Raw genomic sequence first — 18,093 nt, 5'->3', positions numbered from 1 at the left:
GTATCCGGCCTGTCCTGAAAAAGTTGTATCCATATATACAAATCTGAGAAACTAGTTTGCGTTAAAGCGGACAGACAATATATACAAAACCGTTATAGGGTCTGAAATTTTCCTTCACTGCGTGCAAACATTGGACTGAAATTATAATACCTTCTGCAAGGCTATACAAATTAGACTTTGCCCGTAGGTTTCTTTCATAGGAGTTATGTGATAATAGGGATTGGTATCAGTGGCGTAGGCAGGGGTTAGAGTTTTCGTGTTAACCCACCAATGTGGTAATATAATTTTAACTGCTTCTTAACAAGCCCATCTGATCGAAAAACGAGTTCGCCAGCGGAAAAACCATAATCTTTCCAGTGTGATAGCATTTTTGAGAGTTCATTAGTATTTAGCGTGCTACGTTCGTACTTTCAACAAGCTGGGTTTGTCAGCAAGCAGTTAAAATTCAAAAATCTTATTTGCGTAAAGAACTTTTAAAGGATATTCTCAACTTCTTTGGCAAGACATGTCTTACTCTATACAATGAAATTAGAAAACAATATAATTTAAATTTAACAGTTGTTGTTTTTTTAATTACTAATAATTATTTGGTTATTTAGAGATCATAGCTTTTTTGGGGGTTTCCGTCCATTTTTCATCTATGAAACACTTTGCTCTGACATCCCAAAATATTACATTTTTAAACCTTTTCGCTAGGCCCTGACGAACGTTCACCCAAAGTTCATTTCAGCAGACTGGCCACGCTATGTAATTTTCTGGTATTTTTTCGTCGATCTGAGTACCGGTGTGAAAAAAGAGTCTGACGAAAAGCGTTCACCAGTTGTTTGCCTCTCGCTCTCTCTCATAACTGAGGAACAGATTTCGTCGATCTGATTACTAGGCTTTAAACAGTAACTCTGCGTGGTTGCGTTTATTTCGATAAGTGGAAGTGTAATAATTAGTAATCGACAAGCCAAACGTACCAACAGTGAGTACATTGCATTTGGAAAAATCGTTATGGTCGATTAATCTTATAGAAACCCACTTCCGATTTTATATCGGTTGTTTTTCCAGCTCCATCCCAGTCAGGTCATATTAGATTTTTCAGTCCACCCTGTTGGACGTTTACACAGTTTCCTTTCTCGCGCCGGTCGATAATAATGCTATTCTGCTACACCGACCTGTAGAACGTCATTTGTAACCAGCCTACAACTGTAATCAATTCGAGCATCCGAGATGGGTCAGAAAGTTTCGCGCAGCGACTTCGAATGGGTGTACACGGAGGAGCCGCACGCCTCGCGTCGTAAGATCATCCTGGAAAAGTACCCGCAGATCAAGAAGCTGTTTGGTCACGACCCCAACTTTAAGTGGGTGGCCGGCGCAATGGTGCTCACCCAGATCCTGGCACTGTTCGTTGTAAAGGACTTATCGTGGTTATGGCTCCTTGTGGCCGCTTACTGCTTCGGAGGCATCATCAACCACTCGCTGATGCTGGCCGTGCACGAAATATCGCACAACCTGGCCTTCGGTCACAGCAGGCCCATGCACAACCGGATACTTGGCTTCATCTGCAACTTGCCCATCGGCTTGCCCATGAGCATTTCGTTCAAGAAATACCATCTAGAACATCACCGGTACGTGCTACACGAGTCGAATCTATGACGTATGTAATGTACAATTATTCCACACATGACTTATTTTTTGTTAATGGATGTGCGTAACTGAAAGTTACTTTTCTTCTACCTCCGGCTTAATTTACATATTAAAACGCCGGCGTGTGTTGCCCAACACTGCCCCCTTATCCAGAAAAGCTTATGAGTCAATTTCCATTTTATTCCCTTTGAGTGCGTATAAATTGCGTTGATAAGATAGGGCTATACATAGTTACTATATCATTATATTATATATCCAAGTAAGCGCTCAATTGGTCACGTAGCTCAGCATTTTGTCACTCGAAAGTCGGGTAGTTTGACGCTTTAGGTTGAGTCACTATTATTGAATTATAGCTCATACGACAAAATAAATAGTTTGACCAGTGTAAATATGTGTGTTTATGTTTACAGTCACCCTCAATCTCTAAATATTAAGTGGCAGATAAGTTTTATCTAATCGCTTAGGTGCACCATTGGCGGATCGTTGATTGTCGTTAAACAACGTCCTGTTCCCAATAAGAAGTTCCGACTACGGCTACTCTTACAAAGCCCTAAAAATTTCAGACTATTGATTTCATTTTGAATTATTAGTTCAAAGCCATTACAATCGAAATATCGATTATATACCCAAAAGTTTTAGAGCAGAGTAAAATACATTACATTATGACATTCTCGATCTGCATCACTATTACTGTGAAAATAGCATCCGTAAATCCCATTATACAAAGGATTTGTCCAAGTCAAAATAAAAACGCCGTTTGTTAAATATGATTTATATGGCGAAAATTAAAGACTCTCGGTATTCCATGCAATGAAAACCGAGCAAGACACCAAAAAGAAATTGGGGCGCGGTCTTTATTTCTATCAAAAAAGAACATGCCGGTGAGGCATATTTATTGGCTGGTTTGTTAATCTTTTGACCTTCATTTCCTCTTTATTTCTGAAATAATTGTTTTATTTGAAAAATCTTCGGTGTGTCGTTAGATATTGGTGGCGGAAAAAACTCTTTTATAAGAATGGTGCGCCTTGCGGGCGTTAGAGTAGGTGTAACTAAAAATAAACTTGCGCATTGTAAGTCCCAATTTCTGAGTTCTAATAGTTACCAAGATTACGATATATAAGATATATATTTAATAACGCTTATTGTTATTATGCTGTTTTCATTTCCAAGTTATTAAAAGTTCCTTTTACCCCTTAGTTATCAAGGTGATGAGGCAATCGACACTGACATACCCACACTGTTGGAGGCGCGTCTTTTTGACACCACGTTCGGAAAGTTTTTGTGGGTGTGCTTGCAGCCTTTCTTCTACATTTTCCGTCCATTGGTGATTAACCCGAAGCCACCTACGCGTCTGGAGATCATCAACACCGTGGTGCAGCTTACCTTTAACACACTGATTGTTTACTTCTTGGGCTGGAAGCCACTGGCCTATCTGCTGATCGGAAGCATTCTCGCCATGGGCCTGCACCCGGTGGCCGGACATTTCATCTCGGAGCACTACATGTTTGCCAAGGGCTTTGAGACCTACTCATACTACGGCCCGCTCAACTGGATCACCTTCAATGTGGGCTACCACAACGAGCATCACGACTTCCCAGCGGTGCCCGGCTCCCGGTTGCCCGAGGTTAAACGTATCGCTAAAGAATTCTATGACACGATGCCCCAGCACACCAGCTGGACCCGGGTACTTTATGATTTCATCATGGACCCAGCGGTGGGACCATACGCCCGAGTGAAGCGTCGCCAGCGCGGCCTGGCCTCCTAAGCATTCGATGCTATTCAAGGTTTCCTGCCATGAATATAATCTCAACATTAGACCTAAAGCGGCTTTTTATGTATAAATACATCGTAGACACATTAAAGGATGTAGAAGAATCAAGGGAGCAACCAAATATATAGCACCAGCTAATCTATAATGATTAGATAAAGAACATTCAGACACTCGCAGCGGCTGATTTAAACTATTTCGTGTATATATACATTTTGGTATTATTGCTAGACTGTGAGCTAAGTGTGACTCCGTTGGCTTTAATTAATTGTTACCTCGTAAGTTAAAAAAAATGTTAAATCTAGTGTGTAATACTTGTCCTATTGTCTTAGTATTTTCGACACATATTTATATTGCTTTCAAATCTTAAATATAAAGGTATTAGTCGGTGTGTTTTGTCCAACCAACCAAGCACCTACTATTTTTATAGACTTTTGAAACTGTTACCTAAGAATAAAGTCGAAGACAAGTGTTTGGCCGGGGGTGGCTGCATATACAGACTACATTTGTAACTTGTGAGCAAAATATGATAATAAATAAATGCAAATCCAATGTAATGACTCTTCAACCAATTTATCTTTTTGTAGCTGGTGTAGTTTTTGTTACGTAGATTGCATGTTGCACGTCATGTGGGCATTGCGCTATTAACTGATAACACTAATTTCGATAAGCAACTGTGGAACGGCAATACTGTTATGTAGGTGTTTTGAAAGATAACTAATAGACCTTGGGGAGTTCAACTTTAAAATCGGCATGCCAATAGACCCCAACTTTTATACCCTGGCAGATCAGCATCAACAACTAAGTTGAAATAGCCATGTCCCTTCATACGCCCGTCTGTTTCCACGCAAATTTGTCTCTCAGTTTTAAAGCTAACCGGTCGGATCGGACAACTACACATGTAGTTGCCATGGGATTGATTGGAAATAATTGAAAACAAGAAAGGAAGCAAACTTCGGCAAGTCCATTTAGCTGTCATAAGAACCTTCTGGCCAAATATATTAAATAAATGTAATAATTTAAAGGTATACAAAAAACTTTAGCTTGCCATCCTTCCTTTCTTATTTATATTTTGTATAGTTCGACACACTGCTTTTAAAGTTGGTTTCAACAAAGATGTTTGCTTTACCACCTATGTTATTAACGAACATTTTAAAATTATTATAAAGATCCTTTTATCCTTTTTTGAATACTTCGCATTCGTACCGAAATCGGTTGACTATAACTTTATAATTATAGTGTCAAATAATTGGCTTAATTTGTTGTTTTCAAAAAATTACCCGAATGTCACGCTGTGTTTTTCATTTATTTCAGATCGATCCCTATAACGTATAGCTGTTTTCTTTTTGACTGCAAGATTACCCCGTTGCTATCTTTCTTCTCGTTAAAACACAAGTTATAGCCGTATGGTCCCTTATTATAAACAATTTCAGGTTTGTTAGCCAAGAACCAGCCAACTAGCTAATTAACCAGCAAATTAACTCAATTCATATACATATAATATGCATAAGTCGTGTGCATCACACTCAGTTATTCCCAGGACTTACAAAAATAATAAAACAAATAGTTATTTTTAAATACTATTTATATATAATTTATTTAAATTATAGAATTATATATTTTGTTGGGGAAAGGTGACGTGAAGGTAAATGTTTTGCAATATTTTTGGATCATTCATTGAAATTAATCGTACATTACTGCTTAATGAAATAAATGTGTTTATCCTTAATATGTTTGGGGCTCTGGTTTTGTATCCGTTATCGTTTATCTTGGGTTGCTTGCATTAGAACCTGCACGTTTGTCATCTTCAGTTTTTATACACATTTAAAAAAAGATTTTACAAAGTGTGTTCCGTTTTTTTTTCTCCTTTTTTAATTGCATAATTCTAAGCACTGTTTTTATTGTTGTACGTTAATATTACCAGTTATGTTTTTCATGTTTTTTTTTTTTTTTTTAATTAATCTTGTTTTTACTTCCAAGTTGCTGGATTCCTAGTCAACTTACTAATTTTAAATTAAAAATTATACATTTTTCATTGTATTTTAAATGTAAACTTAGATTTATACTGAATTTTATTTGTTTTGTATGATCATTTTATTAACAGGTTTTTTTTGTTTGATTTAGATTTAACTTGGGGGTAATAAACAAGAACATACAAAGAAAGGTGTGTCTACAAGGCGGCGGCACGCGTCAAATTGGAAGATTCTTAATGTTTGAAGATTTTTGCTTGGAACCTTAAGTAAACAAAAATGTACAAAAGTAAAACGAGAGTTGCCTTAGGTTAAAGGAAAAACTTAAATAAAATGTAAGAAAACTTTGCGTGCGCATTGTACGAAACTCGAAAGGCGAACACAAAAGTGAATTAAATTAACAAAAACTAAGAATAGCAGGTAATGGTAATGGTAAAAAATATTATAATAATAAAAGAACGTTTGACGAACGTAAAAAATGGGATGAATTGTACAAAAACAAATAGTTGTGTAGGTTTGTTTGCGTTTCTTCCGTTTTACTTAAACGATAATCCCTATGCTTGTTTCCTATTTCCTTTTCGTTTTGCTTTTGTATTTCCTTTTTTTTTGTTGTTTTTAAATGTGTTTTACGTTGCGGATGCGTAAGTTTAGCGATAATTGGTAATTATGTACTACAAAAACTTTCAAGTGACTTTACTAAAAATAGTAAATACCGTTAGTCGGCCTCTATCGTTTGTTAAGTAGTACATCATGCGTAAAACACAAATCGGCTGTTACTGCAAAATTTAAAACGTATCGACCCGGCAACTTCTGCATTGTTTTTAACTCTACCGCGCCGATTGCACCGCCCTCTGTTTGCCCGGCGTCGTCGTAGTCGCCGCACTCATACTGTGCCCGGACCCCGGTGCCCCGATGGCTACTGTTTTGGTGCATCGAATACAGATGTAATCGTCGTCCGCCTTGATCTGGCTGCGGTTAAGTCCCACACAATACATGTGGAACCATTCGTTGCAGCCACCGTCGCACTGCACCCAGTCCACCTCCCGTCCAGTGGGCTTATGGCAGTTCTCCGCCCGGCACTCCTCCTCGTCGTCCTCCTGCGCGGCCTGCTGAGACCGCTGCGCGTGCTTCTTCTGACCGACAGTTGAGTTGTTGCCGCCGTTGGCTGCTCCCTGCGCGCTGTTTGAATTACTGTTGATATTGGTGCTGCTGTTGCTGTTGTTCATGTTGTTATTGTTGTTGTTGGTAGCGGTTGTGGAGATGCGTTTGCGCTTCTTGTGCGTCGAGCCTGGTGTGGGCGTGGTAGTCGCAGAATTGCCACCACCTGCTCCTGTACTAGAGTTTGTGTTTCCGCCGTTGGCCTGCTTGTTCTCAGCATCTGCATCCGCTCCTGGAGTTGTGGATGCTGCTGGAGATGCCTTGGCATCGCTTTTGCGCCCCGCTGCCGCCGACCCCTTTTTGGCGGGAGTCTGCTTGGGCGTGTTTTGCTTCTTTCGCGGCACAGCTGAGTTGGCGCTTGTGTCGTTTGAGCGCCTCTTCTTGTTGCGTCCGCTGTTGCTGGCAGACGCCGTCGGCCCACCACTATTGCTGTTGCTATTGGGACTATTCTGCACCAGCAAACTATCGTTTGAGTCTTCGGCGCCGGATGTGGGGAGCGGATTTGGTTGCTGCTGCCGCTGACGTTGCAGGTGCTGGGCCACTCGCTCTATGGCCTCCGCCTGCAGCATCGTAGGCGGCATCGTTTCTAGGATGCGCCACAGCTCGAGCGTCTCGTCTAGGGAGACCTCCAGCAGATCGCCCTCCATCATCAGGTCCAGCAGATTTTCAATTTCACTGTCTGACAGTAGCTTGAGGAGATCGGAGTTGATGGTGGTGGGCGCGGGGGCAGTTCGCGGCTCATCCTCATCATTGCTAAAGTTGTCCTCGACGATTCGAAGACGGCATTCGTCTTCGTCGTCATCGTCGTCGGCATCGGACTCTGTGGAACCACTTGCCTCTTTTGCCTGACTACCACGACGACGTGGTTTCCGTGGACTGTTGATATTTCCAACCCCGGCTCCTCCACCCTCGGAACGCCGTTTCTGTTGCTGCTGAGCCAGTATCGCTTCCTGGGCCGCACTTACGTCGGGACTGCTCAGCGCCTTCCTTGCTCGATCCTGCCAATTCATTGCACGCTCAGCCAGGCAGCGCAACGCTTCGTCCTCGGGCAGCCGGATGGGCAGTTGCTGCAGCTGGACAAGCAGTGGGAGGATGGTCTCTAGGCGCGGTCTCTTAGAGCGCACACAGCTGTGACAAAGCCACTTCGGGCGATTAGTTCCTGATCCTCCTCCGCCGTTAAAAGTTCCATTTTGATTCGTGGCTGACGGCGATGGAACACAATCCTCATGAAACCAGTCGCGGCACAACTGACAGTTAAACATTAAGCTTCGGAACTCGGACTTGCACAAGCAGAACATGTCACGCAACGGGTTCTTGGTCATGTTCTGACGCCGAAGATCGCGCATATCCAGCAGCTCCTGCTCCTCGGCATGCTTAAAGCTGGCCACGATTTCCGCTGGATTTTTTTCCTTTAGAAAGTCATCCTGCATGAAGAAATGATTAGTGAAAGGAAGAGGGGGAAATTTAAGTGGTGCGTTTACCTGGAAGCGCGGCTTGAGATCCGAGTCAATATTTATGGCATCCGACCGGGGCATGAGAACCTCTAAAAGCGTATAGAAGGTGCCTTTCTTGAGGAAGGCGCACGCTGTGTTGTCTTTCCACTGGTGGGCGCTGTTCAAGTGGCCTTGCATTCGACTTAGCTCCTCCAGCTGAATGGGTATGTTTAGGCCGCGTTCGATCATTGCCTCAAGGGTGTGGCAATATGTGACGTGGTTGTTCTGCTGCAGCTGCTCGACGGCCCGCAGCCACTCTCGCGCCTTTCGAAGCGCATCCTTCAGCAGCCCATGCGAGGGCACCTGCCCGTTGATTTCGCCGGCCGACTTCAAAAACTGCTCTATTTCGCCCAGCTCGTGCTGTTGGTTAAGTCGCCGAAAGTACTTGGCCGCCTGCGCCTCCCAGGCTTCGATGTCTGCCCCAATCTGCTGTAATTTCCGCATCTCCCTGTCGACATACGGATCCGTGGGGTCCAGGTCAGCAGCCGCCATGTGTAGAAGATTCTTCACGTCTTGGTAGGTCAGCTTCGAGCTGGTCTCCCTCAATCCCTGCGAGCGCTTGTACCACTTGCATTGCTTCAGTCGCTTCTGTAGAAGATCGAGCTGCTGAAGCTCGATACGCAAAGAGCTGCCTTCGCTTATCAATGTTTCGAGCTCACTTTCCTCGAGCGCCTCCAGCGTCAGCTGCAGCTGACTCTCGGACCGGTCCACGAACTGTTTTCCCAAAACTAGGAGCTCGCGAACAGATGCGCCTTCGTCAATGATGCAGCAGAGATTATCGATTTCTTGGACGAACAACTCAAGCTCCTCCATGGTCAGCTTGTACTGAGCCGCCTCCTGGTTGTGGTCAGAGCGAGTGCGTACCTGGTTGTTAAATATCAAATTAGGAAGAATACAGATTTAGATTTGGAATAAGAAAGGAAAGCTAACTTCGGGCGGTGCCGAAGTTGATATACCCTTGCAGAATATTCTGTAAATTATATTCTCCAATATTATTTAATTATTTCAACTTCCTAACTTTAAAAACACCAAAGTTATGACATTTCTAGTCATTCAGTTATATGGCAGCTATAGGATATAGTCGACCGATCCGGGTCGTTCCGACTTATATACTACCTGCAGTAGCATGACAACTTTTGGGAAAGTTTCATGCAGATAGCTTTAAAACTAAGGGACTAGTTTGTGTAGAAACGGGCGGACGGACAGACGGACATGACTAGATCGACTCTCCTGGTGATGCTGATCAAGAATATATATACTTTATAGGGTCAGAAATGTCTCCTTCACTGCGTTGCAAACTTTTGACTGAAATTATAATACCCTCTGCAAGGGTATAAAAAAAAGGTTGTAAGGTTGAGAAGGATAAATTGATCAGCAATTTCCTCTCTCTGTTTAAATGCAATGTACGTTTTTTTTTTAAGCGCAGGTGGACTTCTATAAAATATAGCTGCCATATAATTGAAAAAAAACGTATAACTTTAATGTTTTTAAATATATACTCCGAGAAGGGAACAAAACTGCATTAAGTTTCTGGGGGTATGTGTTTAGAAAATATTTAGAGCGAAAAATTCGACCTAAATTATAGTATTGAGAATTACAAATGAAGTACTTGACGAGACCGACAACATCCGATTAGTCTAATAAACAGTTTTTAGTATGTAAAGTTCAATTAAGGTGTTGGGTTAGATAGAAAATATGAACTAACCTTATTGATACCGAGTTGCTGTATGACTGTCACACATTTCTCCGCCTCAATAGCCGCTGCATTAAGTCGATCGATTAATAACGAGGAGGGAAACTTCTTGGTCTCGGCCTCTTTGCATAACTCTTGCAGCTCCTGAAGTGTCACCGAAGTGGGGGTGTTTGCATCGACGATGTCTCGGCAACGAGAAAGCCAGCGCTCGAAGCTGTGGGCCTTCACCTTTAGTTTCTGCAACATCAGCGGCATCTCATCTAGAGTGTAGCGATAGATCAGGGTGTGTTTCTCAGGAGCACAGCCGCAAAGTACAGTGTAGTGGCGCAGACAGACAATCAGTTTGTCGTTGCACTCGCAGGCCACCGCCGATAGGAAGCACGTGGTGTTACACTCCTGACAATGGCGCTCGTCGTCGTTGACTAGCTCGAAAGCGCGACGCTCAGCTCGAGTTACGCCCCACTCTAGGAGAGATTTGCGGAGCTTCTTCTCTGTGTCTACCATTTCGGCCATGTCAATGTAACAGGCGGTAGCGATGCCGAATGTTAGCTTTGCCGGCTCTAGGGCCATTTTGCAAACGAGCTCGTCGTGCGAGAAGACGCAGAAGCGGCGGAGCATGGAATAGTGGTTGACGCACTCACGACCCATCTTCAGCCAGTCGGCGGGCGCAAAGTTGACGGCCTCGGCGAAATTATAACCCTGGTTAAAGCCTGCATGATATGCCCGGGGAAAGGTGATCACAAACTCGCCGGCGTGCTGATCGGTGCGGAACACAGGCACGCGGTTGTTCATCAGGATGTTTGGGTTCATAATTGTGACCAGTTGGTGAAGCAGATCGGGCTGCGAGGAGAAAAGTTCGGGTGCTGCCTGTTTCATAGTCTCTTCAAACTGCTCAGCACAGGACCCTGGAACACCGTACCAGGTTTTGGGTTCTCCCCAGTGAAGATAGTTGATCGAGTAGCTCCAGTGGTCCTCGTTGTGCCAGCAAAAGGCGGCGAAGCACATACCCACATACATCCACGGAGCGTTCATTCCGCTAATGTCGGCGTTGATGTGACCCAGAATAGAATCCTCCAGCAACGGTAGGTTGTTGAGGTTCCAGCTTGACTCGGCATACTCCTGATCGCCAGGCAGAAGATATAACGAGCTCTTGGTGGGGAACCCAGATCCGTGATCCATTGTGTGCAAGTCAGCCCCATACTCGACAGTAACGTCCTCGTCAATAGAAGATACGATGCGCCAAAACTCGCGCTCCACCATTTCGGTGGGCACCAAGTGCACCGGCTTGCGGAAGTATTCCTGTTTGAACTGGTCGGCCATTTGCCCAAACTGCTGAAGAGTATATTCCCTCTCCGCCTGCTCAAAGCCAAACGCCTCCTGCGGCTTGCTTACCTCCTCGACCACGCAGCGCGGGCAAAGCCATTCGCCTAAATTGGGAAAAAGGTAAGAGTAATCAATATTAACAAACACACAAAAAATAAAACAAAGGTTTCAAACTTCGGCAAGCCGAAGTTTATATACCCTTGCAGTTATTACAAATCGACTACATTTCGATTTTATGCCTATATTACTAAAACCAATGAAGCTAAGTCGATTTTGCACTGCATTTTGCCATCGTTTCTATGGCAGCTATATGATATTGTTGTCCGATTTTAATTTTATTAAAACCGTAATTCCATAATATTTAAATATTACAAGATCCCAAAAAACAACAAAAATAAAATTAAAAACAAAAGTTATAATTTTTTTGAACCTTATTTTTCCGATTGTTCTTATGGGAGCCATATGATATCCGTATCGGCTCGTCCCGACTTATAAACTACCTGCAATAGAAAGACAACTTTTTGGAAAGTTTCAAGCAGATAGCTTTAAAACTGAGGGACTAGTTTGCGTAGAAACGGATAGACGGGCATGGGCAGATCGGAGAGTCGATGCTGATCAAGAATATATATACTTTATAGGGTCGGAAATGTCTCCTACACTGCTTTGAAAACTTTTGACTGAAATTATAGTACCCTCAGAACAATATAGTCGTGTTATCCGACTATGAGATACCGACTACTTCTTATCGTGCTACAAAGGTTATTGAAATTTAAATGCATATTTTTTGTAGTATTTGTATTTTTTGTTATACTCTTTTAAGTCAATAAATATACATTTATTTAAAAACTGTCACAATTTAATGACTATTTGTGTATTGATTTTATTTTTATCGCTCAAAAATGTATATTGTCGTGAACGAAAAAATATAGCTCAAAAAACTATCATGGATTTGACTGGTCCGATACTTCGTCGAGTTATTGTGTTACAGAATTAAAGGACACTCTCTGTTTTTTTGCATAGGCTTAGGGAATAATCAATTGTTTAGGATATTTCTGTCCTGATGTAATTATCACTAGTGTGGTTTGTCGGTGCAAGTATGGCTGACGAACAAGAACAATTCCCTAACCCTCAACAGAAAATTAAAAAAAAAAACAGTTGCCCTTAACTTGAGTTATAGAGTTAGCTAGATGTGAACAGGATAATCTGGCAATCGATAGCTGACTCGACAGGAAACCAGAGACAGTGTGGATGGCATTTATATAAAACAATCATAAAAGAAAACAAAGAGTGCATCGACTATAAGATACCCGTTACTTAGCTAACAACTTTCAAAATAAATATGCCCCCAGCTGATGGTATTTCTTTTGGGGTGACAAGCAGTAGGACTAGGTTGTGTCATTTGTCGAGCTGCAGTCCTAACACTAAAAGATAAACGCGAGCAGCACCCCGGCTAACAGTTCCTTCGCTCTCTAAGCTGCATGGAACTCCGTTTTTCAAAAATGCAAAGACGTCATCATTAAAACTTTTCGTAATAACTTCTAAAATAAAAGTTATCTCCATAGTCCATACTGTTTGCGTTACAGTGGGCATGGCAAACTTTTGATCTATCAATAATCTTCATGTTTAATCTCAAATCTCTAGCTATATGAATTTATATACGGACGGAAGGATAGACGGACATAGCAAGATCAACTTAGCTATTAATCCTTATCAAGAATACATTAACTTAATAGGGTCGGAAATGCTTCCAACTACCTGTTCCATATTTTACAATACAATACATACAATATAGCTTTTACGCTGCAAATAACGGATATAAATAGATTAATCTCTACAGATTGCTTACCTTTGGGTATGCTAGTCAAAGGCGGCAGCAAACAGAAGGTGTGGTAGCTGTCATCACAGCCGTCGCAGAGCAGCATTGACTCCTCGACGTCACCGCGGTTGCAGATGTGGCAAATGTACTTCATCAGCGGGTCTACGATAAGGGCCGGAGGATCGCCTCCTTTCTTCTGGGTGGCGCCGCGAGTGTTGGCGGGGGCTCCGGTGGCTAATTGCGGCCCGCCGCTGTTCACGGCGTTGAAACTGCTTAGCAGATCCCTCTTAAACTCCTCCTTGGTCTCCGTCTTGACGAATACGCCAGCGGACGGCTTGGCCGTGGGAGTGACGCCGCTCAGGCCACAGCTGGCAGTCGAGTTTCCGAACCGCTTGGAGCGGCGAGTACTTGTTTCGTTGGGCGGTGCAATTTGCTGCCGCGTGGGTATCTCGTGGGCCTTATAGTCGGTGCCGCCTCCATCCTCCAGTTTCACGGGGGTACCACTAGCTCCACCAGACGCTGGTGTGGGACCGAGAACTTTGCCTGAAGTATACACCTCAAAGGGGTGCAGGATGCGTTCGTAGTGCGCTTTCAGAGTGGCGCCAACGCTTTTGCTGGAGGGATACTGCATACGGTTGGCCACTTTCGCCCACTTACGGTCCTTGGTGGTTTGCTCCATGCCCCCCTCCTCCTGCACGATACGGTGCAGAGTGTACAAGTCAAGGGCCTTGCGCTCCACCATTGGGATCTTGAGCGAGGAGCCTTGAAGCTCCCAAAACTTGGCGATTTGGTCGAGAAAATTGAGTTTGACGCGCGTTTTAGCCTCCAACTCATTGAGTCGCTGGACGCGTGGCACGAAGCGCAGCTTGTCTACGTCCACTGCAAACGGCGGCGACCAGGTGGCTGGCGGCAGGATCTTTGCGATGCCGCACTTCTCCGCTATTGAGCGGATCTTGCTGATGTAGGCCAGCGGATTCTTGAATTCCTCAACTGTCGGCCGGAACACGGGGCATTCTGGCGGCGTGTCGAAGTGGAATTCTTCGTTCTTTCCTTGGTCAAACTTGTTGCTGCTATGGGGCTGCGTGTGGACCGTCTTCTTGTGCCCAGTGGGCGCAGGCGTAGGAGTGGGGTGAGGGCAGCTGTTGTGGTACTTCTTGCTAGCCGACACACTGCTGCTGGCGTGGTTCATCGGAACACTGGGCATCGGTCGATCCACCACTGCCAAAGACGCAGCTGACGGTGCATGGGCGTGAGATCCTGTTGACGCTGCCGGGGTGATGGGGGTCGAGGGCTCATCGCTGGCGTTCGACTTCTTTACTGACTCGCCTCCGCTGGCTGTTCCGTTGCCTGTCGAGTTGCGGGTCCGCAGACGACGTGCCGGAGTAGCTGTTCCGTTTGCAGACGGGCCCCCGGCAGAGGATGTGCTTCCAACTCCTCCTCCTCCGGAATTGGAGGCCGTCGAGTTGTCCGCCTCGGTCTTGGCGGACATGGCTTTAAGTTGAGTTCAGATTCGATTTATTGGCCTCGACTCTGAAAAGGGAAGGAATATAGCAGGTAAGTTCACGAGCTCCAAACTTAAATAGTCAGTTTGGTTTTGTTGAAACCCTATATATATCAAGGTATATCTTTATAGAATTGAAGCATCTTTATTGGCAGTTCACATTTCTTAAAATTTACATATAATATATGTACATACTCAAAGTTTCTGTTTTTCGAATTATTTGGTTGCTTGACTTTATTTCAGGTCATTAACAGAGAAGTTTCGATTAAAATATTTTTGCTTCACTGAATTCGATTTTAAACATATGTATATTTTATTTGGCGATATATTTTTTGGGTTGATAGAACTTTCTAAGAACTATTGCTTTTTGATACATGCATTCCACCCACACTTGCACTAATTATTGGGTTATTTAAAACCTTAAAATTAGTATCAAATCTGCACTTCTGTAACACTTATATTTATCGAAATAGGAAACTCTATGACCCACTGTATCTACCTCAAATCGCCACCACCTGTGTGTGTATGTGTTGTGGTGCCTGCACTCAACCCTCGCAGGTAAACAAACATTTACGGAGGTGAAAATACGACTTAGCGACGGGGCAAGTGCAGTTACTTAATACGGTCTCATTATGTACATACCGTTTATTCAATGCTGACGAGATCGAAGATTTTGGAATGGACCTAGGGGAAGTAATGCCTTTTTTGCACATTTACATTCAGGGGAGGGGGTTCTAGTTCTCCTGGAGAGAGAGTGCAGCTGCGATTAGCAGTACTGAATTTGTTGCATACAAAAGTGGAGCACGTCAATACAAGCACAACCCCGGACACGGGGGATTGCCTTGGCGTGTGTATGTATAACATAGCGACCAACCAAAAAACTTACAAATTCAATAAGAACATGTATACATTGTGCACACGTATTACATATATATATTATATTAAAAACAATTAGAGAACAGGACTTTTAGTACACACATACTGGTAGAATGGTGAAAGTTGGTATCTTTCTTAATTTAGCAATATTAATTCGGATTATTAAATAAAACGGATGCGAAGCCATGTTGGAAATCACTGTCAATTTCAAGTTCCGGTTGAAGTTTAAAACAGATTTTTTACGTTCGTCAGCTAGACAAAAGGAAGCCGCCGGCACAGAGCTTTGCTTTGGTGGTTGTTGTAGCACACACTCTCGCACGAATGTGGGGCGCCACTACCACCACCGAAATCAACGAAGGGAGCAAAAGTGGGTGGTACACACACAGAGTGTGTGTATAGTTTGCCGTGTGCTTGATCAGGAAGAGCCAGCTCTCTCCTAGAGAGAGCGAGATTAGCGACGAGTACCGTTTTTGTGTATCAAGTGAACAAAGTACATCGACGGGGCAGCGACGTTGACAGAGGCATGCTGCGTTTGCTGCGCTGCTCGGGATATTGTTTCCCTTTCCCCTTGATTCCACTTAATATCGGGTATCAGGGGATTGGGGAACTTATTGATTGGAGAGCGCGGCGGGCCAACTGTCGTTTTCGGAACTGCACAAACTGTTTGTTGTTCGCGAACTGATTTGCCGTTCTGCTGTTCGCTGATATGATCACTCGGAAAAGTAGAGCCTAGGCCGAAAGCTTCTTTTATATAATTTCCATTTTCAGCCGCACGAACACACACTCGCACGCAGCTTACACAGCCACACACAGCTTACACGGACAGTCACAGGTAAGCGAATACAAACACACAGCCGAACCGAGCATGTACATAAATATGTATGGTTTTGGCGAAATTAGCACTTAATATTAGTTACTTTTTTCCAGGAGGAGCAGTGCTTTCAGTGCTGCGACAACAGAGGTTGACGTTGTAACTTTTACGCATTTGCCCTGCCATATTGCACACTTTCAGAGGAGAAGTAAAATAGAGGGGTATTGTTCGAGGGTAAATGCAGCACTGTACTTTTCGAAAAGTTAACTCCCCTTGCCCTGGCGGAATATTTCGACTAGCACTACATACTGTTCTTTGACCCTATATATCTTTTCCAGGCGTGGGATCACAATATTTTTCGCTATGATGGCGACCGGCAGCGACGCAACGCACTTTGCAGCGCTGTCGCTGCTCTGCTGGCGTATGCAATTCGTGAGCCAGATTATGTCCAGTGGCCACCGAAATTTCTTTCCGTGCACCGTTTCCACCGTAATCCACTCATTCGCGATGGTTCCTAACCTAGCTGGGGCAACTCATTTGTTTTTAAGACGGATTTTCACTTCAATTGCGGATTTTCGGACGTCGATTGCGCTGCCAGCAAGCACACATACAAACATTTTCCTCAACTAGTGCGGGGGGTTGTTTTCCCCGTTGGCCATTGCCGAGCCTGCAATCTGCGCTTTTCCTGCGTTCCTTTAACAATTCTCGGCCTGGCCCATTTAAGCGTTTAATTTTTGCCAGTTTTTCGCTGCTAATTAAACATTTTCGGACACCAGAAGTGCCCCCGAACTCACACACTCGCACGCACACAATCACACTAAATCGAACACTGGGGAAAAACTCACTGTCGTCATAGGAAATATGGGCCGCGCACGCTCGCTATATGATCGAAGACGAAGTGTTCCATAAAACCACCGAGCGCGGCACTTGTAAACTGGGTTTAATGCGAATTTACTTTTCAGATTTCTTTCTCGATGTCTGCGTTTTTTCCTGCTACATGTGTCCAGTGTGACCCGTTGTTGAAGTGCTGAATATGCCACCCTGCCAGCCAGAAAAGATAGGAAAATACCAGCTGTCAGCGGGATTGTGCAACACTGGCTTGGAAATCAAACAAAATATTCCTATCGGCAGTCGACGGATCGGATACCAACCAAACTATTCTTATCGGCCTTTTCGGCTTGCGATGTTTAGTCCCTTTAGTTCACTTCTGTGTATTTTCTGATCTAGTCCATCAAAAACCTAGAATGAAAAAAGGTGTTGTTGTTTAGGGACCACGATGAAAAACTATATCAGTCGTTTATGGCAAGCTTAATGACATAGGAAACCATTCTTCCAATTGGAATCAACCATATAAGAAACTTTCTGCCCATTTTTTGGTAAAGAAAGAACGATGTTGACAATATTCGCACAAACATTGTTATTTTAATAAATGTTGGGTGCCACAAACTTTTTACTTTTTAAATTAAAAATTATATTTTAATCCAAAATTGTGCCTCGGTCTATTAACGAAAGTGCGCCTAAAACGATTTTTTTTTTAAACCGTGATAGAGAATTGACAAAAATGTTGTCTTCGTTTAATATTAATATTTATCGAAAACAATAGGGAAAAAATTACTTCAAAAAATAATATGTTGCCTTTTTAAATGGTTCGAGAAGGGCCTCTATACTCTTTGTTCTAATTGTCTGACTACAGCTGCATTGTCAAGGTCAGAAAGAATCAAAAGTTAAGAAACTTTTTTTAAAATATAAAAAACAACTTTTAGAAACCATATTTTTTTTTTCGAAACAGGGATGTAAAATATGGGCGTACAATCAATAACATCATTGTTTTGGCACCAGATTCAAAATCTATATTTCACTTTATTTTAAGCGATTGGTTACTTCAAAAACCATTGTAAAAACTACATTTAAAAAAAAATAATAAAGCTTTTTTTCAGGAAAGGGCCCGTTATGGATATTCTTAATTATTTTGGCAAGTATGTCGGTGTACAAAGAAATTAGAAAACAATACAATTAAAGTTTAACAGTTGTTTTACTGTTTGCTAATTTACA

At 43.1% G+C, this 18,093-nt stretch overlaps 2 protein-coding genes across 4 annotated transcripts; one reads left to right on the top strand and one right to left on the bottom strand.

Moving 5' to 3' along the window:
- Nucleotides 1–1,053: 1,053 nt before the first annotated feature.
- Nucleotides 1,054–3,957, top strand: LOC108048979 (sphingolipid delta(4)-desaturase DES1). Its single transcript, XM_044460236.1, has 2 exons — nucleotides 1,054–1,613; nucleotides 2,830–3,957. Exons 1-2 carry the CDS (start codon nucleotides 1,216–1,218, stop codon nucleotides 3,395–3,397), a joined length of 966 nt encoding a protein of 321 aa, XP_044316171.1. The 5' UTR covers nucleotides 1,054–1,215; the 3' UTR covers nucleotides 3,398–3,957.
- A 1,381-nt stretch (nucleotides 3,958–5,338) lies between these two features.
- On the bottom strand, nucleotides 5,339–17,086 carry LOC108048993 (lysine-specific demethylase lid). 3 transcript variants are annotated; one of them, XM_017129980.2, is made up of 5 exons: nucleotides 16,887–17,086; nucleotides 12,884–14,383; nucleotides 9,727–11,141; nucleotides 8,010–8,885; nucleotides 5,339–7,952 (listed from the first exon to the last, which is right to left on the bottom strand). In XM_017129980.2, the coding sequence occupies exons 2-5, from the start codon at nucleotides 14,340–14,342 to the stop codon at nucleotides 6,198–6,200; spliced, it is 5,505 nt and encodes a 1,834-aa protein (XP_016985469.1). In that variant the 5' UTR covers nucleotides 14,343–14,383; nucleotides 16,887–17,086; the 3' UTR covers nucleotides 5,339–6,197. The 3 variants fall into 3 exon arrangements, with proteins under 3 accessions (XP_016985469.1, XP_016985476.1, XP_016985484.1); XM_017129987.2 differs by having other exon boundaries at nucleotides 16,997–17,071; XM_017129995.2 differs by lacking the exon at nucleotides 16,887–17,086 and adding an exon at nucleotides 14,997–15,014.
- Between the last annotated feature and the right edge of the window lie 1,007 nt (nucleotides 17,087–18,093).

Source organism: Drosophila rhopaloa, unplaced genomic scaffold, assembly GCF_018152115.1.
Source record: "Drosophila rhopaloa isolate 14029-0021.01 unplaced genomic scaffold, ASM1815211v1 contig_2, whole genome shotgun sequence".
Classification (NCBI taxonomy): domain Eukaryota; kingdom Metazoa; phylum Arthropoda; class Insecta; order Diptera; family Drosophilidae; genus Drosophila; species Drosophila rhopaloa.
Note: the sequence above shows the minus strand (reverse complement) of the source record. Positions and strands in the feature narration are given on the sequence as shown.

Excerpts from the sequence above, each read along its gene's own strand:
- LOC108048979 (XM_044460236.1), top strand. The coding sequence starts at position 1,216 with ATGGGTCAGAAAGTTTCGCGCAGCGACTTCGAATGGGTGTACACGGAG. Across the intron at positions 1,614-2,829 it reads TACCATCTAGAACATCACCG|TTATCAAGGTGATGAGGCAA; the intron begins GTACGTGCTACA and ends TTTACCCCTTAG.
- LOC108048993 (XM_017129980.2), bottom strand. The coding sequence starts at position 14,342 with ATGTCCGCCAAGACCGAGGCGGACAACTCGACGGCCTCCAATTCCGGA. Across the intron at positions 11,142-12,883 it reads TTTGACTAGCATACCCAAAG|GCGAATGGCTTTGCCCGCGC; the intron begins GTAAGCAATCTG and ends TTCCCAATTTAG. Across the intron at positions 7,953-8,009 it reads ATCTCAAGCCGCGCTTCCAG|GATGACTTTCTAAAGGAAAA; the intron begins GTAAACGCACCA and ends TTCTTCATGCAG.